This window comes from Dipodomys ordii, unplaced genomic scaffold, assembly GCF_000151885.1.
Source record: "Dipodomys ordii isolate 6190 unplaced genomic scaffold, Dord_2.0 Scaffold97, whole genome shotgun sequence".
Classification (NCBI taxonomy): Eukaryota; Metazoa; Chordata; class Mammalia; order Rodentia; family Heteromyidae; genus Dipodomys; species Dipodomys ordii.
Genome location: NW_012267313.1, coordinates 348,123 through 371,735, shown reverse-complemented (window position 1 = coordinate 371,735; position 23,613 = coordinate 348,123). Strand labels below are relative to the sequence as shown.

Here is a 23,613-nt window from a genome sequence, read left to right as displayed (position 1 = left end):
TCCTCACGTGGCTAACAGACCCAGAACATCTCTGCTTCAGAGAGGATTCACCTTTAACCAGGGGCCCAGGCACAGTATCTGTAAGATTGAGACACAGGGGCTGAGTTGTCTCAAGGATACCTTAGTACTTCATCAGGCCAGTGGTGAGATTTCTAAGATGAATCTCACTGTTTCCTGTTGTAATGAAATCCTAGTATCGGAGATAAAATCTGAATGCATCTGTGATGTAGGAAGGACCTGATTTGCCGCACATGTGCATGCATGTGTATCAGTACACAAGTGCTTGTGAAAGGGTAGGGAAGGCAGATTTAGGAAAAGAAGAGCACAAAGTAAAGTGGCCTGAGGCAGAGGGAGAATAAATAGAAATGTGAAGAGGAAGGACTGCAAAGACTTGGCTCTTCACTGGCCTGCAGGCAGACAGCTATGCCCAGATTCCTCTGAAGTCATAATGCTAACCGTGACAACCCGGGGAACTTCATCTCTGAGGAACCCAAAAATAAGAGACAGGAAGCATTGAAGCCTAATGCTCTTCCCAAAGGATGAAAACATGAATCTGGGTAACTTGAACATAGTTATCTTCAGAATCAGGCTCCAAAAGTCTTAGAAATCAAAACTTGGGAGAAGCTTAATGTTGGGACCAAATGAAAGTGGAATATCTAAAACCACTGCTAGATTTTTTTGTTTATATTCAGGGGACATCTACTTAACACCAGTGCTTTGTTTTCTGATTATATATGTAAAATATGCTCACTGTTGATCTTTCAGACAAAACAGCATTCACAAAAGCAAACTGATATTGGTAGTGGATGGATCGAAGTATTTTATAGTAGTTGGTCTGTTACAGAGGTTGTATCAGAGCTTAAACTTTACTGCTGCCTGTGAGAATGTGAGTTTTGGCTGAGTGTCAGTTAGCTAACACGTCTGCACAGCATAACTTCTAGATACTGCAGTAGACATAAACAAGTTATAAATCATTCTTATTTTGGACCAGAAGATTATATAGTACCCATCCATTGTCTATTAAGCTCGATTTTGGTCCTTGTACACTGGCACAAGTGGCCAATCAGTGGCCACATGCATACCCAGCTAAGGATCTGGGTTACATGATGTAGGCAGGCACTGTGCTTACCAAAGTCACTTTTGATTTTTACCAAAGGAAAAGGTCTGCTCTTCCATTCTAAAGTGAAATTACTTTAATGGCAGACACAGAAAAAGAAAGTCACCTGATCCTCAAACGTTTGTTTGTTCTAAAAACACCTGACCTTGTAGAAGTTAAGTACAGAGTAAACCAATAGTCGCCAGTGTTTACTAGAGTCTGGGGAGGGTAAGGATATTGAAGAGATTGGACCCAAAATTACAGAGGACATCTCTTTTCTACTAGGATAGTTCCACAAAACAGTTCCACAGGATCTAAATAAGCCAAATTACAACTTTTCTCTCCACTCTTAGAGCTTTATACTGTAAAAGTATATGTCCAGCAACTTTCAGACTAACTTTTTCATTAAAAACAAAACAAAACAAATTTCTAGGACTCCAGTGAATACTAAGTTGATCTAAATCAAGAACTCCTCTTAGAAAAAAACAAACAAAACTTTTTCTGGTCACGGCTGTAAATGATTTAGTGCTTCCATAGCATCTCAAAATTAAAAAGAAGTGCATAAATAACACTACTAATTACTGTTGATTAAGTAGCACAGCCTTTCATTTTACCAACAAGAGATGGAAAATTAGCATTACAAAAATACCTTAGAAAAAACCAATTCATTTTGAAATGTACTCATTTATTGCATTTTACTGAATGAATGACAACATAATTGAGATCTGAAGATAGAAATAGCAATAATAGGAAGATAACTACTCATACCTGAACTAATTCTGCCCTGAGCTCTTCCTTCTCCTCTTCAGAGAGCATGCTAGAGAAGTCAGCACTGGCTACTGCGTCCTCATCTCTTCCTTGCAATGGCTCGCTCTCCAACAAACCTTTAGGCGTAATTGATAAAACATAATCAATTTTTATAAAGTGAATCTGGCCAACTTCTTGTAGTTTAAAGGATTAGATACAATGAATAAATGTCCCATGGAAAACCTATGAGAAATTCCAGAAAAGAAAAAAAGTCTTCCCAAGTAGGTGATGAACTCCAAGAAAAGAAAGAATACTCTGAAAAACAAATGGAAAGAAAGAAAATGGAAAGCCATTTTGACACAGTTCATCATGTTCACATGCATTCATCGTGTTTACCTGTGTGACACAGGCCTACCCAAGGAGGGTGTAAAATGTGACATTTTACAACATTTCTTCCTTAAATCACATGATCCATGTCTAGGCCATCTTTCTTTCAGTATAAACAACGTGGATAAATTAACAGAGGAAAAAAGATAGAAAGCTATAACCAACCAACCAAGATGGAATTGAAAGAAACATCTGTAAAGGAATTTATAATCAGGCACGAATGGCTGATGCATGTAATCCTAGCTACTGAGGAGCTGAGATAAGAGGATCGAGGTTCCAAGCCAGCCCAGGGGCAAGAAAGTCCAAGAGACTCTTATCTCCAATGAATTACCAGAAAACAAGATGTGGAGCTGTGGCTCAAAGTGGTAGAGTGCTAGGTTGGAGCAAAAGAGCTGAGGGACAGCGTGCAGGCCCAGAGTTCAAGCCCCATGACCGACAGAAAAAAAAAAAAAGAAGAAGAAGACGAAGAAGAAGAAGAAGAAGAAGAAGAAAGAAAAGAAATTTATATTGAAACCAAAAATCCATAGAATTAAAAAAATAAAAATGAAACAAGTTTAATCTGAGTCCCCTGAGTAAATCTATGTCCTCACAGGGCTGAATCTTGACATTCAGGTAAACTGGTGGTGAATTCTGTCTCCCCAGCAATGTTCAGGGTAATTCTTGAAATGTAGTGCTGAATGGACAAAAACCTCCTCCCCTCAGAACTCATAACCCCAAGTGGATGATGTGTGAACTTGTCATTTGAATGTGCACCAACCATGTGAATAGGCCCAGACAATCTAAGACCACAAGTTAAACAAGGAAGACTCTCTCCATTTTGGATGACGTGATCTGAGGAATTTGGAACAGTGATGCTGAAGAAACACAGTGGATAGTGCTTTCATTTACCAGACATTCCAGAAGCCCCTTTTCCAGGGACAAACACAAACAGGAGCTCAACAAAGGAGAAATCTCAGCTAAAGAATAATTTTGCTGGTTCACACCCAGATCTAGCATTGGTTTAAACAGAGTACACACACCAAGAAGTAGCATGAACAAATATTGTAATTCTGCTACCACAGTATTTTGAACATAAAGACAGCTATTCTATTCTTTTAAGTGCAATAAAGCACAGAGAATTGTCTTAAAGATAATTTCCTTAGGTTTACTGCTAATGGAGGAACTTTAGAAAGCAGGTAGGCCTTAAAGAAACTGTCAAATGCTCCCACATGCCTGCTGAACCCTTCCTTTATGAGAAGTGTACTGCGGTGACAACTCATTCCACTTCTGCAATAGCAGCTTTAATACTTGTGATGATAGAGCCCTGATAACCCAGTGAAGCTCAATATTATTTCATTTGGGATTAGTTTTCAATACACAAAGTTTGGAAACATATTAAAACCACAGCAGTAATTCCCTAACTGAGAACCATTTGATAAATAGTACCTAAAATGTTATCAACTATGAACCAAGAGATGAATTTTAGGTTAAAGTACTTATTTTAATCTTGAAAGGAAATCATACATATTCTTGCTGAATCCTACCAGGCATTCTTGCAGACTAGGTAATGGCTTAAGCTATAAATTAAAATGCTTACAAATTGTAATTCCACACCAGTGGTTATATGATATATTTTTGGCAAATAGTCAAAAGTTACAAATTTCTTGTAAACAGTAAAATAATCCTGCTCCATACTAGGGGATTAAATAAATCAAACAAAGGAGAAAAGTGTATAGTTTCAAAAAGCATACAAAATTATCCTGATTTAATAAAAGAAGGAATCCAGTAAAGCAGCTTAAATGAAAACTTATCATGTCCAATGAGAAACTAAAAACTGTAATATTTATTACTTAATTACATTTTCTTCAAAATGCTGGTAAAAAATAGCCTCAGGAATTTTTCTTATAACATAAAACTTCAAAATATCAGAATTGGCGCTGTGGCTCAAGTTGTAGAGCAGTCGCCTTGAGCTGAAGAGCTCAGGGACAGTGCCCAGGAACACAGTTCAAGCCCCACGACTGACCAAAAAAAAAAAAAAGAACTTCAAAATATCCATTTATTCCTTCAGGGGAAAATCACTGAGCTTATCTCCTTACTGTAGGATTTATGATTATCTTTGAGTACACAAAATCCCCCCCCCAAACTGATACAAGTCAATTCTAGAAGGATGGAAATTAAAAGTAGAAAACAAGTTTGTTAGAACTTGACTTTCTGATAAACCTACTATGAAAACCTAAGTATTATTTCTCATGTACCTCCATTGTACAACTGCTAATTTTCATTTATTTGCTAGTAACATCCTCTAATCTGCTACTGAATTATGTTTCCTGTTGCCTTGGCGTTCTAGCCGAGGCTTCAAATGCAATACAATACAAAACAATACAACAGGTCTTTTATACCATTAAACCAAGGCTTGAACCATACTGTGGAACACAGCAAGGGATTTAAAACTGCTCTCCCAAAGAAACATAGGTCCCATGGTTTCCCTTATCTGCAATAACTAGTAAATGTCTGAGACAAGCAGAAGAGGTCAAAAGCTATGTACATATGAAATGAACCCCGAGATAGGGACACAAATGATTTTATCTTTCTTGTTATTCTTTTTAATGTACTTATAATGTACTATATGATTTTTTGTTTCTTTGTATGTTCTTTCCCCATGGTATAACCCCTGTTGTCACTGTATTTGATTCTAGTGTCCTGCATATAGTATATACATTTTTCTAATTTGGGGAGGGGAAGGGGAAAAAACAAAATGCTGAAATAAGGATACAGGATGACCTATTGTAATAATGAGATGTACAAGACACTATGCTGAAAATGAACTTTACAACTTTGAGAGGGTAGAGGGAAGAGTTGGGGAGGTGGGAAGGAAAGGGATGGTAGGGGAAAAACAAAGGAGGGGTAACAATGCTTGATAGGAAATGGACTCATTACCTTGTTCATATAACTGTAACCCCTCTGTACAGTATCTTTACAATAAAAATATATTTGAAAACTTTTCCCAGGTCCACGGACCTTTGAGAGTAGGCTCAAGAGGATCAAGAGAGAGCGGCATTGTGGGAAACTTGCATGCACCTCCTAGAGGTCACAAATGTCACCATAATGCGAAATACTCCAGATCTTTTCCTCACATCCCCACCGCCTACTATAGCATCTCAGAGTCAAGAAACCTCTTATAATCAATAGTGTTTTACAATTATGTGGTAGTATGTTCCTTTTTATGGTTTATAAAATGATTAAGTATCTTAACACCTTTGCCAACCTCATTTTCTAAAATAATATATATATATAGTCACCCTGAAGTACCATGACAGATTGTTTCCAGAATCCAACCAGATACCAGGATGCTTAAGTCCTTCATATACAATGGCCTAGTAATTTGCCTATAACTGATGTATTTTTTCTGTGTATTTCAAATCATCTCTGGATATATTAGATTTGTTAATTCATAAAGTCTAATATAATATAGATGCTATGCATACAGTTCTTATATGGTTTAGGGAATAATGCCAAAGGGGAAAAAATCTGAACACGTTCAGTATAGAGTTGTTAAAAATATTTTTAAAACCCAATTGGCTGTCTCTGTGGGCAAGCAGAATGGGCAGCCAAGGAAGGGGAAGGCATATATCCACATCTATATGATTAAAAATGAAATCACATTGTTTTGTACAAAATTTCATTTTTCCCATCTCATTCTTTTCCATCTCATTTACAAACCGACTACATAAATTGTTCTCACTTGGGCCTAGGATGTATTAAGAACTAATTTTTCCCTCACTAATTATCCAATTCATAACAGCATGCCTGCCCGGTTGTTATGTTCCTAAAACATATTTTCATCACTGACTCATGGAAGAGAGCTGGCTCTATCCTGCAAAATTTATCATAACATTTTGATTCATGATTTATTGGCTGATTACAAGATAGCAGGGACACTGAAAAAGAGTATATGTCTTGGGGACAAACCAATCTTAGAAAGAATTTTAACCCAACTCTTTCAACTTTGCAACTGCATTAGTTGAAGCCTCACATCTGTAAAACAGGGATAATACTGCTACCCATGAGGGTAACATGTGAGGGGTTACAGTTTTGCAAAATGCCTAGCACTGTGCCTGGCATATAATAACCAGCAAAACCATGTTGGCTTCCAGTCTGATCATAATTGAATGATTTTCTACCTTGATTGGGACTATTTTAAAATCCAAGTGCCATGAAAGAAAAATTAGATGGCATTAATGTGTCTTCAAGAAGCTAACAGAAACGTTTCACTGTGATGAACCACTGACATTTATATCCTAGTGACATCCAAAATAATTTCCCTAAACTGCTGTGCTCTCTTTAGTGTTTTAGTTGAATCTTTGTTGTATTAAGGGCACTTGGCAATACCCTTTCTGGCCACTGCTTAAGGGACTGGAAAGAACAACTGACATAGGGTGTCCTCTGGATTCCTCTCTTGAAATCTGACTGCCACAAAGGACCAATAACGGAGTAAGGTTAAATCAGATCCTGGCAGAAAGGTGTAAGTAAACTTAAATCTCTAGAACTGCCCTAGATCTTTCTTCCTTCCTGTCTTCCTCCTCCCTTCCGTCCTTTCCTCCCTCCTCCCTCCATCCCTCCTCCCTCTCTCCCTACTTTCCTTCCTTCCTTCCTTCCTTTTCTCCTCCTTCCCTCTCTTCCACCTGCCTTCTCTCCTTCCTTCCTGCCTTCAACAAAAATTGATTGAAAACTGAGTTATGCATGAGTCACCTGTCATTGGCCCTATCATTTTGCTAGTCTTAATGCTTGATTGACTTCTGAATTTTGATGAGCTTTCTCTTTAGTGTTAAACCATTTAAAAAAAACTGAGCTAGTTTACATGTCTTTTTCTTCAAACAAGCTCTGAGGTAAATAAAGATATAATATCACAAAATTTGGGTAAAGAAGAGTTAATTTTAGATTTTACCAGTTCTCACTTCCATGACTAGCTATGGCCTCAAATCAAATTTGAGCTCAAATTTGAGCTTTCAATAAATCATCCATTGCTTCAGGCCAGCATTCCTTAAATGCACAGAGGTCACTTCCTCATTTGTACAGTCTTTTACAGTCTGATATAAATGGTCTAGAAGCCTAAATTATTTGAACAATAAGTGTCTATTCCTTCTGTGCTTTTCCAGTGCCCTTCACTTGTCAGGGGCCCAGGTGAGGGGCAGGCAATCAGTCATCATCCTCTCACACTGACCCTGGAGGGTACCACTGCACAGCAGCACTACTGATCCAAACTCTTGACCCTCTGACACAGATGAGACAGTGTTAAAAGTTGGTCTGTGGTCTCTACATGGATTCTCAAGGAAGATCTTATAACTTGCCTCTTCATGTATAGTAGAAGACCTAGCAATCCTGGCTAACCTAGAAGAGTTACAGATCCATCTCGAATTGTAGAGCTCAATCAACTAGGCCCCTCTGGAAGGAGAGAGTTGAGGACAGGTTTCCTGGAATGTCCCAAGTAGTCTGTATTTGGAAAATGGATACAGACTTCCACAAAGGTGAGCTTGCTTTTAGCAGGTGTGTTCTTTTCTTACTACAAGAAACAAGTGAGTGTTCTCCGCTCCAGCATTTGAGGGGCTAAGCTCAACATGGCTGGCCCTATGCCAGGACTGCCTCCTGACAGCATGATTTTGTTTGGGCTATACTTGTGCACACAGCAGTCAGTGGTAATGTGTCTCCTAGTTCACTCCAGGAATCACTAGTGATTACATCTGAAGCTGAGGATACACAACAACTTGGGCTGTTTTCTAATAAACTAGGTAAATCCACTATGGCATTTAGCTGGACATGGGTAAAGTCCAGCCTCAGAGTTCAAAGTGATGGCAGAAAATAAATGAAGGCCCCTTGGCAGTGGTGTTAGCACTTGTATGAGCTTACAGGGCCTGGCTGTGTTGTCCCCTGTGTCATGTCTTTTTTTTTTTTTGGTTGGCATGGGGCCTGGGCTCTGTCCCTCAGCTCTTCAGCTCAAGGCTAACACTCTACCACTTGAGCCACTGCACCACTTTGGGCTTTTCCTGCCTATGTGGTGCTGAGGAATCGAACCCAGGGCAAGGGCTCTACCACTGAGCCACCTTCCCAGACCTGTGTTATGCCTTTTTGATGAAATTTCTCATCATCCCATCTGGAATACAAGCACCTTCTCGACAGAAACTGGTTTTGGCCACCCTTGATATTTCCTCCCTACCCAGTCCCCACTTCCTAGAATGAGGATCTGTCCTATAGCATGATGATATAGGGCCAAACCACAGTTAAGAGAAAAACATACTTGCTCTGCCAGCACCTCTGATGGGAAGATATCTTTGCAAATATTAACTCAGGATCAGTACCTGAAAGTCACACTATGGGGTGTAAGGGGAAAAAACAGTAATCATAGAATCTCAACAGACTGCAAGAGTGACACTTCTTCCTCCACCAAACCTTCTGGAAACTATCAGGTCCTCTTAGAGAGTCTGTTTTCTCCTTTAGCCCCTCTGTCTTCAATGGCTTACGCTAACCCCTTCCATGGCTAGCTCAATCCTTGAAACTGCATAAAGAACTGCTACTGGCAACTCTTGGTTGCTCTGTAAAGATCCTTCCTGGCCTGAAAGAAGTTAATGAAAGACCTAGACCTATACAGCTGGCAGCATAATAATGTACTTAATAACTTCAGAGGTTCTTTTTTTCTGAATCTTTCCCAAATGTATATGGAACTCAGAAAAAGGACCTTCCCAGGCTGCAACATAATGAAATGGCGTAATTGCTACTAGCACTGCAGAGACTTTCAGCAGCAGCTCAATTACTCTCTTAAGGAGAAAAGTGGAATAAACGTGCTTCATAACCATATACATGAAATGCCACGGATGTTCCATATCTTCCTTTTCCTCTACTGAAGCCCATTCAAGAGGGGACATCATGAACAACAGTCTGGGGCTTTTACTATCTTGCAGCTAACAAATTAGCCTGCCACAGCAGACCCAAGCCTCCAGGGTCACAAACTCAAACACAGCAAGTAGCATGAATGTGACATTCAGGTCGCTTCCTTTTGCCACATCATGGAGAGGGTGACACAGAGAGGTCTAGATGGGTCCTGTGTACAAAGATGGTTTGCATCTCAACTGTATATCCCCGAGCTCAAAGAATCTAAATCTTTTTCAACAGGCAGGAAGCAAACTTGCCTACTCTTGGCTCTGGAGAAAGATATTGTCTTTACTATGTCAGACAATAAGCAAAGCTGACTCATACTAATGAGGAAGATATTATCTCTGTCTTTCAAGGCTCTAACATCTTTAAACAGATAGTCCCCAAAATTAAGTCATTAAAACTTCTACTGATAAGACTTGCAAAACCAAGATAAAGTTTATTAATTTGCTCAAGCAAATCTAGATAATGGACAGAAGACTTGAGGTTTGAATGAAACATGACTAGGTTATAGAATTCATGCTCTTGTGACTTCATGTAAAGACTAGACAGGAACTAAGGTGTGTCCCTATCATAATCAAGAACCCCATTATACTCAAGAGGCTCATCATTCACCCTAGGCTCATAATGACTGGGTCATACCAAAGACCAATGCTCACAGCATTGATAGTTGCAGCTTCCATATTGGAAAGAGTCTAGAGTAGACTTAACTTTTCTTATAGGACTTGCTCTTTCAAATCATCTGGATGTTGCTTACATTTGTTGTTGACATTTGTCTATCCATTTTACTTTTCACTGCGATGACAATGATTCAGACTTTTGTCACACATCCTCACACTGCAGAAATCTGAGCTAAATTTCATCTCCCTGCTTGCATTTCTTCCCCACACCCAATATACACAACACAAATATTTTGAACATATCATTTTCATCATGTCAAAACCTAATTCAAAAACCTATCAACAGATGGATATCCGTTCCTTTGAGCCTGAATTTGAAATTATTATACATACAGCTGGCTGAAGTGATGAATGCAGCCAAACTGTCTATTCTTTACCCCCAAAGCCTTTAAACCAGACAAGTTGTTAAAGCAGTATCCCTACATTTGAGTTACTTTGTCACTTTTGAAAGGCTCGTTCCTCTTCCTCCTCAGTTTTTCTTCTTTTTTTGGAAGAACCCTGCATATTGTGAATAAAACTAGAATAGCAAGTTATCATTCCATAGTTCTTAATTAGTTTAAAATACTGACTCTTTTGACTTCTCTATATATCAGTAAGTAAGTATATACTTCATATTATTCTAAATTATACCTAATATAAACTGTGGCATTAATTGCATTACAAATTGTACTAACAACTAGTATATATTATAATTATAGTGAAGTAAGTTTATGTAGAAAATATTTCAGATACTGTCCTGTAAATATTTATTGTCCCTAAAATATGAAGGATGCATTAGTCACCAGTAATAGTATTGTTTTCCAAGCTTTGGTTTCATTTAATGCCACTAAAACCAGATATTATATCTGTAATGATTATACTGAGAATCTACTGACCACTTGAATAGAGAAAGATTTTATGCTATTTACTGAGAGTGTTATTTAAAGATGTTTGCCAGGTTTGCAACAGATTAAGTTCTTATATTCTGTCTTTCCTATTCTGTTCTGATACACTCGTTAGATAACAATCCAAATAGATGTGCATTCAAATTGACTAATCTCTAAAGAAAAATTTCAGCTTCAATAAAACCTGACTTTGTCTGAAGATGGAGGTAATATGCTACCACAGATAAAAACCAAGAAACATAGGGAATTATTTCCTTCCATTTCTCACTCATCCATGTGCAGAAAGTGAATGCCTCTGACTGTGAGAACACATCCCTGTTAAAAAAATTCCTCAGGCTAACTCTTATGACAATGGAAGTTAGTAGAATCTAACAGAATAGTAAGATAGAAAAAAAATATGTTATTCCAAATCATTAACCAAGTAACCATTAAAAGTTCCTGGATACACATAAACCTAAAAATTATCATTTTTATGGCCAAGATTTGACCAGGACTCCTTCTCAGGTTCTAGGTAAGAATTGGCTTCATTTACATAAGCCCCCCTGGTCCCATATCCAATCTCTACCTGCATGATGCTCTGGAAGACACTGAAACTTCTGAGAATTAGTGGTGATTGATAGGATCTGCTAACTTGATGAGTACAAAGACACTGCCCAAAGCTATGGGAGTGGCTGGCTTCAGATCATCAGTTCACTTGATGACAGACAGAAGATGTCCTGACAGTAAGACATTTTCATTACTATGTAAGAATGGCTGGCCTTCCAGTTTGCCTTATTAGACAGATACCACATTCAAGCTGTCATCTGTGGGTTTCTAGATCCAGACATTTTATTTGATCAGTTTATATTATATTCCCTTCATATTTATGATTAAATTCTAAATCCCTTTTTACTCACAAGTAAGTAAAATGAGAACAAGTAAGATGAATCAGGCTCTTCGGAATATGCTGGGAGCCTTCAGAATGCTAGTTGTAAATGGTAAAGACACCCACAGCAGAGGTGATCAGCCCAGTGGGTGAATAAATCTGGGAAACTGGTTTGCTTGGCCAACCACAAGTATTTGTGATAAGTTCTATACACTTTACTGCTTCAGAATCTAGAGCAAAATGAAGAATGAAGTGGAAGGCAAAGATCAGTAGGTAAGCATTATGAGAGAGTTAGAAGACTTCAAAATATTCTGGCACTTAATATGTTGCATTTTAATTGCATGAGTCATTGTCTTTTTCTTCCTTTAAATCACAAGGTATTTCAGCCTCTGTATACTCCTGGCTTTGTTCACTCATAATAGGAACTCAATAAACACTTGTGGAATAATGTAATGAGCTATCGTGGCCTTACATATGTACCATTCAGCAAGGGAGGCATCTCTTGGAGATAAAATGACCAAGACTCATCGCCAATGTGATGGTCATGAACACTGGTAACAAATAACAAATGACAGATAAGTACCAATCAGCTCACATCAATATGTCAACTTTGCTGCTACCATAGCTCCATGTTTGTGACTGCATCTTGCCCGTTCAGCATGCCATTAGACTGGAAGCTAGCTTTGACTCAATGTTCTGTTCAAATTGATGCCTTCATCTTTTCAGGTTAAAAAAAAATCCTAAATCCCTCCTTCCTTGACAAAGTTATAAGTGACAAGACTAAGATATGCCAGACTTGTTCTGACAGGCAGATGTTAATTGCACTGGCAAGAAAGCTACAGTGTGATCTTATAAACACCCTGACAAGTTGAACACTGTTATTTACCTGGGGCCATATATTAGAATGTCATTTCTTCATGACATGTAATGATTTCTAACATCTACATTAAGTTATATTGTTTAAAATACATCAAAGAAAGGGTGCCTTGAGTGAATATTGTAGAAATTTTCTTAAAATACCATTTTAGAAGTAGGTCAAAGGAAAAAAAATATAGAAGACATCAGGTTTTCTGAAAGATGGACACAGAGAAGCTTAAGTTCCTTACAGGTAGTGGGGTCGTTTGCTCTGCCACGGGTTGTTGCTGCACGTCACTCTGGTGGGGCCAGCTGGACTCACAACCAGAGGGAGCTGGCCAGACCTGGGCTTTTATTGCTGACACGAGGTCACGTGGCCTTCTCTGCTGGGTTTGGCATTTCAACCATCACATCCAAAGCAGGGAGAAACACTAAGCCAATTTTTATTAAAAGATATAAAATTCACAAATCTCCTCTATTTATCTAAGCTCCCACATTCCAAATAGCAGATTAAGGTAGTTGGTGTATCTTTATTGATCCAATTGTTTGTAAGGCACTGACACACAAAACAGATATACCCTAGCTAACCTGACAAGCCACACCCAAACAACCCCAAAATAAAGTCATAAAACATAGCAAACTTATGAATAAAAAACTAAAAACATAGCTATGGGAAAACAAAAAAATGTTTAATGTTCCTTATGGACAGACTCCAGGAACTTCCTCTTGTAACCAAACCCCACATTGCATGAGGAAAAATAAAGAAGCTTATTGTAGGTGTGAGTACTTCAGGACAAATAGCCAAACAACTACGCTTCTATATCTTCCTCCCTCTTTTTATTCTGCTCCTTTTTCACAAAAATAACATACGTAACTGCTCCTACTCACCTCTCCTGGAACCTGGGAAAAGATGTCAAATCTAACTAAAGGCAAAGCTCCAGATTCAACACAAGAAAACATCCAGTTCATATTACATGGAAACTTGGAATTGGGTCATAGCTTAAATGGTAGAGCATTTGTTTAGCAAGTGTTAAGTCCCGAGTCCACCAATAAAAAATTCATATTACATAAACACACTAAAGTAATAAATTATTCTGAATTTAAACTAACAAAAAAGTAACACCCATTTCACTTTAAAAAATTCTGTTAAAAAATCCTCCTCTTCCTGTTCTACCTTTACCATTTTCTTTGTTTCATTCTACAAACATACCCTGGACACTGGACTTTGAATTCACATTATTTTGTTACCTGAATCTTCCTTAGATACTCAAGCAGAATCTGAGGAGTCCTGGAGTTGTCTTCATCTCCTGTCATACTCCAGCAGTGGACAGACATTACCTATACATAGTCAGCGCTGCTGGACAGGCCACATTCCATCTTAAGGTCACTCCTCAAATGCTCACTCACCTTTGAAATTTCCCAATCACCCAGTAGGGCTGGCATCAGAAAACAGCGAAACCAGTCCATTAGCAGTGGAAGGTATGTACTCAGAGCATGAAGAAAAATGCAATTGTCCCCAAGATGTATTTAAAGAAGAGGTAAGATGAAAGACAGGCCCCAGCTTTATTTTTACTTTCTTTTTCTTTTCATTCTTTCTTTCTTACTTTTTTTGGTCATGGAGCTTGATCAGGGCCTGGGCACTATCCCTGAGCTCTTTTGCATTCTACCATTTTGAGCCACAGCACCTCTTCCAACCCCAGCTTTGTTAAACTTTCTATTCCTTCCACAGTATCAAGGTTGGAGCAGGGATTTGAGAGTAAAGCTATGATGAAGCTACCAATGTAGCCACCAACATATGTAGGCTGACCCCATGTTGACTGGGACTGCAGTGAAACTCAGAGGCCTGAAACTGTAGAAAGTATTTCATCAGAGGTATAGGTAGTCTTTCCGTACTATTAACAAATCAGTTCAGTAACATTTAGTTTCCCTAGTTTCTCATTTCAAATATTCAACATTTAAATAGTTGCTACCATTTCAAAAAGCTTCTCTTTTCCTCCTGAAATCTGGGTAGGAAATTAAATGTTAAGAGATGAAGATTGGACATGGTTGTCCAGTCAGGCAAAGATGAAGATAATCAGTTTGAAGCCAACCAGGACAAAATGTTAATGAGCTCCTATCTCAATCAATGATCCAGTTATGGTTGGTTTATACCTATAATCATTGCTACACAGGATGAACAGGTGGGAGGATCATGGTTTGTGACATATTCAGACCAAAAGAAATGAGAGAACCTACCTGAAACATAACTAAAGCAAAAAGGACTAGGAGTGTGGTTCAAGGACTACAGTGCCCAAGAGTCTAAGTTCAACCCCCAATTCCACAAAAGAGAGAAAGAGAGAAGAAAACGGGATGAAAATACATGCTTCTGAATTATGAACTGTTTAGCAAGAATAAAATGTACAAGCTAGAAATTTAAAATAGATTGACGACAAGATGATATGAAGGCCAAATTAAATATAAAAATACATCTCTAATAATAAAGACATTACAAAGGTATACAATTCATTGTCTAAACCATTAGCAAAACTTGGATACTAGCCTAGAAAGGTCATATAGAAATGAATTCTTTTTTGCCACTTCATGTACCATTGGGCTCTGCCCCATGCCAGCAGGGGTAGGGATGTTGACATGCTTGTGAGATTCAATCTATGGAGAAAGATGATAGAGTAAGGCAAACGCTACCAACTAAAGCACTGTGGACATGGTAAACAACTACAGAAAGGGAAGGAAGTACAGTATCTGCACAGCCACAACTTCTCAGTTATGCAGAATAATCAATTGAACCAGTATATATTGACTATGAGGAACTTTTTTTTATTGTGAAAATACCATACAGAGGGGTTACAATTACATGGGCAAGATAGTGAGTACATTTCTTATCATTGTTGCCTCCTCCTTTGTTTCCCTATACCATCCCTTCCCATCTCCTGCTCTCCCACCCCCACACCCCCCTACCCTTCCCCCCAACCCCTCCACCCCCCACCCTGCCAAAGTTGTAAAGTTCATTTTTCGACATAACGTCTTGTACATCTCATTGTTGTAATGGGTCCACCTGTAAACCTATTTAAACAGTTTGCTTTTTCCCTTCCCCTCCACAAATTATATCAACATTAAATATAGTGACAGCAAGGCTTATACCCTGGAGGAGGTACATACAAAGCAACAAAGAAATCATCTTATAAATAAAACAATTGCAAGAAAGAAAAAAAAACACATTTGAATCCTTATCTTGAGGTTCATTTCGCCTAACATCAACTTGTCTGATAGTTTCTGTTTGTCTCAGACATATACTAGTTATTGCAAATAAGGGAAACCATGGGACCTATGTTTCTTTGGGCCTGGCTTATGTCACGTAATATAATTTTTTCCAAGTTTTTCCATTTCCTAACAAATGGGGCAATGTCATTCTTTCTGATGGAGGCATAGAATTCCATTGTGTATATATACATTTTCTTGATCCAGTCATCTACTGAGGGGCATCTGGGCTGGTTCCATATCTTAGCCATAGTAAATAATGCTGCAGTAAACATAGTTGTGCTGATAGCTTTAGTACAGTCTTGTTTGTGATCATTTGGGTAAATGTCCAAAAGTGGGATTGCTGGGTCATAGGGGAGCTCTATGTAGAGTCTTTTGAGGAACCTCCATACTACTTTCCAAAGTGGTTGAACAAGTTTACACTCCCACCAACAATGCAGTAAGGTTCCCTTCTGTCCACATCCCCTCCAGCATCTGTTATTATTAGGGTTCTTGATTATAGCCATTCTAACTGGGGTGAGGAGGTATCTCAATGTTGTTTTGATTTGCATTTCTTTTATGGCTAGAGAGGTTGAGCATTTCTTCATTTGTCTATTGGCCATCCTTCTTTCCCCTTCAGAGAAGTTTCTCTTTAAGTCTTTCGCCCACTTATTTCTTGGTCATTTGTTTCTTTGAGGATTTGTTGTTGGGAATTTAATTTTTTGAGTTCCACGTATATTTTAGATATGAGACCCTTGTCCATTGCATGGCTAGTGAAGGTATTTTCCCAATCCATGGGCTTTCTGTTGATCTTGCTAGTTATGTCCTTTGCCATGCAGAAGCTCTGCAATTTCATGCAATCCCATTTGTCCAACCTTTCTTTGATTTGTTGTGTTTCTGGGTTTCTATTAAGAAAATTTCGGCCTGTGTCAAGGAGACCTAGGTTTTCTCTTATTCCATCCTGTAATGTTTTCAGAGTGTCTGCTTTGACTCCAAGGTCTTTCATCCATTTGGAGTTGATTCTGGTGCAGAGTGAAATATAAGGATCTAGCTTTAGTTTTGTACAAGTGATTAACCAATTTTGCCAGCACCATTTACTGAAGAGTCTGTCTTTCTTCCATTCTATTTTTTTAGCTCTCTTATCAAAGATTAGATGGCTGTAGGTCTGTGGGTTCATTTCTGGGTTTTCAATTCTATTCCATTGGTCCTGAAGTCTGTTCTTGTGCCAGTACCAAGCTGTTTTGATTACTATGGCTTTGTAGTAGAGTTTGAAATTTGATATTCCTCCAGCACTGTTCTTTCTGTTAAGGATCGTTTTTGCTATTCAGGGTCTTTTATTGTTAACTATGAAGAACTTTTGTAATATACTATTACACAAAAAGAAAGCAAGTGACTGAGTTCACACACAAGCCATTTGGGGAAGGAATGACACTTTTTCTCTGTGAACATGCCTATCATCCATGTGCTTGTTTCAACACAGAAAGGCAATGCAGCAATCTGGGCTTGGACATCAAGATGATGATCACATTCTTTATTGCAGACAACTTGTGATATTGATTACAGGTTGAAATAATGGTTTGGATACATAGGGTTAAATAAAATATAATGGCAATGAAGACCAATTTGCTTCTTGCTCTTTCCATCTTTAAATATAATTATCAGAAAATAAAAAATTAAAAGATATGGTTTGCATCATTGCTCTGCTTTGAGTTTCAAGGTCTCATAACCCTTCTGTTAGATTTGGGCACCATTCTTGCTGGGGTCAAGGTCTCTATTGGATTACAGAAGTCATGGAGACATATTGTACTTATCCCAGTGACTGTGACCAAGTATGGCCCAGGGGAAATAACCCTCATTCCTGCTGGCCCCATGTATTCCTTGTATAACTCAGACTAGACTGCCAATGCACTGGCAGGGGTGAGCTGGTTCTTCAATAGGAGGAGATAAGGGACAAAGGCCACTCTTAACTAGGTCCAGAGAAGTTACAAGACTTTTCCATGGAGCACAGGGCCCATATAGGGCTGACATTTGTACTTCCTCCTGCAAGGATCCACCAATAACCTCATGAAGACACATAAAATAATTACTGACTCTGCTGTATATTCCCCTGTATTTCTTGGCTGGTTACAACACACACATAATGGTTAATTTGAAATATTGTCTTCTTTTGTAGTGATGTTACTGGGGCTTTCAACTCAGGGCCTTGAGCCCTCTCTCAGCTTTCTTTTTCCCAGCTGGCACACTACCACTTGAACCATGCTTTCCAGCTAGCTTTTTGCTACTTCTTCTGAATTAAGTCTTGCGCATTTTTCTTCCCTGGCTGGCTTCGAACTGCAGTCTTCACATCTCAGCCTCCCGAGTAGCTAGGATTATAGGTATGAGCCGCTGTCACGTGGCTTACATTTATATTTTAAATTATACATTTACTATTAGTAAAGGAAGATTCTAGAAGTCTACAGTCTTAGAGACAGACGTAAAATATTCTACCCTAGTAAGTTCTGATAAGAAAATATGTAAATCCTGGATGTTTGTATTTTTTTTACTCCTGGAAAACGAACCATTGGTTAAGGAATCCAATGGTCTTATAATTATGATAGAATTAGAGACTTTCCTAACTTTTAACCCAGATTAATGCTTCATTATCTCTTTACAGTAGATTCAGATAATATTTGAACACAGAACATCAGAGAGAGGGTAGTATGATGTTTAGCAACATTAACTAGGTTGTTCACTGAAGTATTAATGAAGACAACTTTGAAAAATGGAGTATATCACTCACACAGAAAGAGATTACTTATATACATCTTGGATAAATCCAGGCTTCACAAAACATTATTTTCCAGAAAAACTAATGATAACATAAACCTCAAAATAATCATTTAATATCATGTTATTAAAACTATATACAACTATAGTTTAAAATTTCATATCAAATATTACAAATACATGTATTTTCTTTACATAGGAAAATACTGTATGGAAGAAATTACCAAACTTTCACATTAAGAAAAGTGAGGGAAGGGGGGAGTAGGGAAGGGATAGATGAGAATGTTGAAAAGGGTGTCATTGATCAAGATCAGGCTTCTCACTTCCTTTATTACATATACATATATACATTGAGTATTCTGGCTGTATCTGTGCTTTGTTACTTTTTCATTCACCTTTTCTCCTCCTACTATTCTTCCCTTCTTTTAATCTCATTTCAGTTTCCTGATATTCATTTTGTTATAAACTGTTAATTTATCAGAAGACTTGCTCCATGGAATTTCATTCCTGCATATAATATCTTTAATCAACTAAATTGGGTATAAAAACATATGCCTCTGAACACATTGACATTAATACATGGTTCTTCTTGGTTCTATGTGCCATGAAAATGGAGTAATTTAGTAAATAATACATATCTAGCAAAAATATTTTTAGGCTATATTATTGGTAAAAGTTATAATCAACTGAATTCAGCCTTTGAATCTTCAGTCTATAACTGAATAGTTAGAATGTCTTGTTTTAGACTTGTTTACATTACTTTCTCTTTGGAATTCAAGAGAAATATCCATGTGTGTCAAGGAAAAGCTTTCTCTCATTGAAATCAGATTTTATTTTCACAGCCCTAGATTCTACAGGTCTGATTCTAGACTCTCCAGGTGTTTGTCTCTAAGTGTTGAAAGAGGTCAGTAATCAAGCATGTTGACATGTTCTCATTCCTAAGGAACATTAGATAACTTCACCACTTTTTTTTTCTGCTGGTCCTGGAGCTTGAACTTGGGGCCTGGGTGCTGTCCCTGAGCCTCTTTGTGCTCAAGACTAGCGCTCTACCACTTGAGCCACAGTGCTACTTCCAGCTGTTTCTGAGTAGCTTTCTGCCTGAGTTGGCTTCAGGGCACAATCCTCAGATCTCAGCCTCCTGAGTAGACTAGATTACAGGTATGAGTCACTGGAGCCTAAATAACTTCACCACTTTTTTTTCCCAGTGCTGGGGCTTGAACTCAAGGCTTGGGCACTGTCCATGAGCTTCTTTTTGCTCAAGGCTATCACTCTACCACTCATTCCCAACCACTTCACTACTTTCAACGATAACTCTCCCATTATTTTCAACTTCAGCACTGGCAGTTTTAGCTGAAGAATTTTTTGCTATGGGTGGCTGTCCTATGCACATAGGATGTGTTATAGTATATCTGGTCTCTTTTGGCCCATTATCAACCATACCTCTCTTCAAGTGTCAGCATCAGTAATGTCTCCAGACTACACCCAATGTCTCTTGTGGAGGGAAACTACACATAGGTGAACAGCACTGAGAAAGCTTTGCTTGGCTGTAGAGGCAGACTGTATCCCTAATGATGACTCCTGAAGTGTCAGTCATGGTGCCAGTGGTTTATGCACATTAGTTCACATAAGTAGTTACCATGATAAGGCATAAATTATCGATAAAGCGACTGATGTTCCCAGAAAGAAAGAGGTGGAACTGAGTTGCCCTGCTTTTTCTGTGCTCAGGTGACTTGGCTCTTCTGGTTTAGAAACTAGCCACGCACTCGTGGTTACAAGTTTGGAAAAATATTTTCTTTCCTTCATTAATCCGAGCACCACTGTGTGCAGAGAGAATTAGGAAACAAATCCACCTAGTACACAGAGTGGAAAATGAAAGCCAACTTTGCAGTTGTTCAATTTCTCCAGTTGGCCTATACTGCCTGCCAACACTCCCCGAGATACTCACGCAGAAGACAGAAAGGGAAGATTCTAACTGCTTGAAAGAGGCAAAAGGGCTGTAAGAGCCTCTCCACAGCTGACAGCATCTGGGTACACCTCTGCAGTATTCAGGATGCGCTGGCAATGGACTTTAGATCTGATCCTAAAGGAAGCAGACCTTAGGTTCCTCTGAAAGAGCAAAGCAGAGATCAAGATTGCTCAAGATCACACTCAGTTCACACAGAGGCCTGGTCCCTGGCATGAAGCCCAGGGTGTAATCCTAGCTCCTGGCAGTGCTTTAACTATGCTGACCTTGCCCAGACCTTGGCCTTGAGAGCCAAAGGCTCAGGAAGAGCTCCAAAGCCACAGGTCTCATAGCTTGCACCAAGCATATGACCTGAAGCTGCTGCTGCAGCCTAACTTTCTGCAAGTGAGCAGTTCTTTACCACATGTGTGTGCTGTGATACTCTACCTCCCTCTTTTGCTTGTTTTCCTGTGGAGACCCGTGTGATTCTACTGCTGCAGGTTATGAACATTAAGTACCTTTTAGACACTTAAGACCAGAGAGTGAAGTCCCTCACTTTGAGATCCACTGGGCTCCAATCTCCGTTTTGACTTGATTTGCCACTTCATCAACTACTATGTGCTCTTTGCAACCTACTGATAATCAGAACCCAAACACTCAAATGTCAAGAAACATAACTAGCTACTATGTGCTCTTTGCAACCTACTGATAATCAGAACCCAAACACTCAAATGTCAAGAAACATAACTAGCTACCAGGTTATAAATTTCAGGGATACATCTCAGTTGAGAGCAATTACTGAAAAGATGTCTTTGTCTCCCAAGTGTGGCCCAACCATAAGAAAACATTACAATTTTATGGTATTTTATAAACACCAAGTTTGTGTGTCTGCTTAGTGTTTTCTATGATATTTTACCTTATGCAAAAAGCAGACTTGTTTTTAAATCCTTTCAACCCTCCACATGTCAGTCTTCACATTAGAGGCTGGCAGGCAGAAAGAAGGGGCTGTCTGTTGATCTGGGGGTAAAAATATTTCCCTACGATTCTCTCTGCTAGAAGAAGATCTCGGAAATGAACGCAGAACACTAAGGGAAACTACATTTCTTGGACTTCTCAGCTTGTGGACTGAGAAATGTGGGGGTTGTGAGAGACAATGGAGGGAACAGAATAACCAAGATTTTGAAGTGACATGATTTGAGGCATCAGAAGACAATGTCTCTTTTCTAGAAGGGAAGGGACCTGTCTAGAGGCTTCATGTGGAGGGGCTTGATCAGAGCAAAGGGGTCCTCGCTGTATCCTCAGCACAAATCATCCTAAGTCTATTTTAGGAAACAGGAACATTAATTAAACACAGATCCTCATGGTTTAAAAAAATGTTGGGGAACTCTTTCTGATGCCAGTGGGAGAGTCACAGCATGCTCCTGGTGAGCAGCAGCACAGAACTGGCCAGACAGCTCGGAGGCATTGTCTTTTTCTTATTCCTACCCCATCATTAAAGAATAGGGAGACAGCTCTGGTACTACTGGGGAGGAATGTGAAGGCGGAGTCGGTCACTAATTGGCTAAATGGTGGTGGGCAAGAATCTCACTGACTCCTCCTCTATGTCTTGAGTGCCAGGTAAGAGTGACAGCATGTCATCATGACAAGCCCCTTCAGATTCCGGGGTAATGAACAAGGTGTAGATGCTGATAATCTAGTATCAAATACAGCAATATACGGGAAAAGAGGAAGTTCTCTTTCACAGAAACTTGTTGTATAATTGTAGTGAAATCTGATAAACACAAACATATATCACAATAGATAAAACAAGCATCTATTTCAAGCTATCAAAGGCCAGTGGTCTTTATTAAGCTATCAGAAAACATAATTCAATAGCCATTCAATGTGTAATGCATTTATTACAAGTAATTTTGTGATTGTTGGCCTTGCACTGAAACAGAAGCTTTCAGTCTATTTTCGTTTATTTGTAGGATATTTTGGACAGGTATATATATTATTATTAAGACAGTATAATAAAACCCACTAAACACTGTAGACAAACGGGTGGTGGTGGTGAAGGCATGGCAAGTAGTGGAATAAAATGGAGGGGGTAAATTTGTAGAAACTACAATATACTCATCTATGAAATCATAATAATGAAATAGCTTTTCATATTAATGTATGCTTGTATGCTAATTTTTAAAAAGAAATTAACAAGACTATTATATTTTGATTAGATGTGGTAGTGTATGTCTGTAATACCAGCTGTCTGAGAGACATAGGTAGGAGAATCACGGTCTGAGGTAAGCCCAGGCAAAAAGTAGGAGACCTTAGCTGAAAAAATAACTAAAGAAGAAAGGCTACTGAGGTATGGCTCAAGTGGTCACAAGCATAAGTCCTGAGTTCAAGTCCCTATTGGTACTTTAACGTAAGGAGGTAGTAAATAAAATTTTGAGTCTGTCCCAGATGTTTCTGTCACAAACCTAAGTTTATGCTTGTTCTTATTTCTTTTTTATGAGAATCAAAAGAATTTAGGACACAGGATTGAATTTTATATCAAAAATAGCTATTGTTTGAACTGTTTGAGGCAGCATTTCACTATGCAGGTTAGGCTGGCCTGGAACCCACTTATGTAGCTCATGCTGGCTTCAAACTTAAGTCTCTTACTTCAACTTCCCCAGTGCTGGGATTACAAATATGCACCACTATGTCCAATAAAAACAGAGTCTTAAAAACAACTGCAGCTTTGAGTAGAGAAGGCTTATCTTTCCTGTTGACTTGAGTCATATGATGATTCATACATTTTAAACCAAACTTAAAAGCACTAGGAGGTCAGTTTGGAAGCTCTGTATATTTGTAAGCACTGCTGGTTGAAGACCCCTGCTTTAACTAGTATGTGATATGAGCAATACTCTCACCATTGCCCTACACTAGGGCTTAGAGACATGCTGCTTATCAGAACAGAAAGTCACTGTCTCCTAGGCTTGAGACTCATGATAACCACATAAGCAACAACTCACCCGACTGAGTTACTGCTCTCAGCCTACTTTGGGGTCTGTCCCTGTGCAAGACCAACAGACAAGGGCTTAAGCAGAGAGGGAAAGCCTCTCAAATGTTCTGGTGTTGAGAAGGAGTTGCCATAGGAAATTTCAGAGGAAAAAAGTTTTCTTTTTTTTATTTAAATTTTTTGTGAACATACTGTACAGAGGGGTTACAATTACATGGGCAAGATAATGAGTACATTTCTTATCAAGCATTGTTGCCTCCTCCTTTGT

The 23,613-nt window shown here is 38.7% G+C and overlaps 1 protein-coding gene across 4 annotated transcripts in view; it reads right to left on the bottom strand.

Moving 5' to 3' along the window:
- Tpd52l1 (tumor protein D52-like 1) overlaps positions 1-23,613 on the bottom strand; it is an 80,796-nt gene that overhangs the window by 26,728 nt on the left and 30,455 nt on the right. For all 4 annotated transcript variants that reach the window (XM_013026864.1, XM_013026865.1, XM_013026867.1 and 1 more), the window contains exon 2: positions 1,865-1,980. In XM_013026864.1, the coding sequence (XP_012882318.1) occupies positions 1,865-1,980 (116 nt within the window). The remainder of the gene's footprint in view (positions 1-1,864; positions 1,981-23,613) is intronic.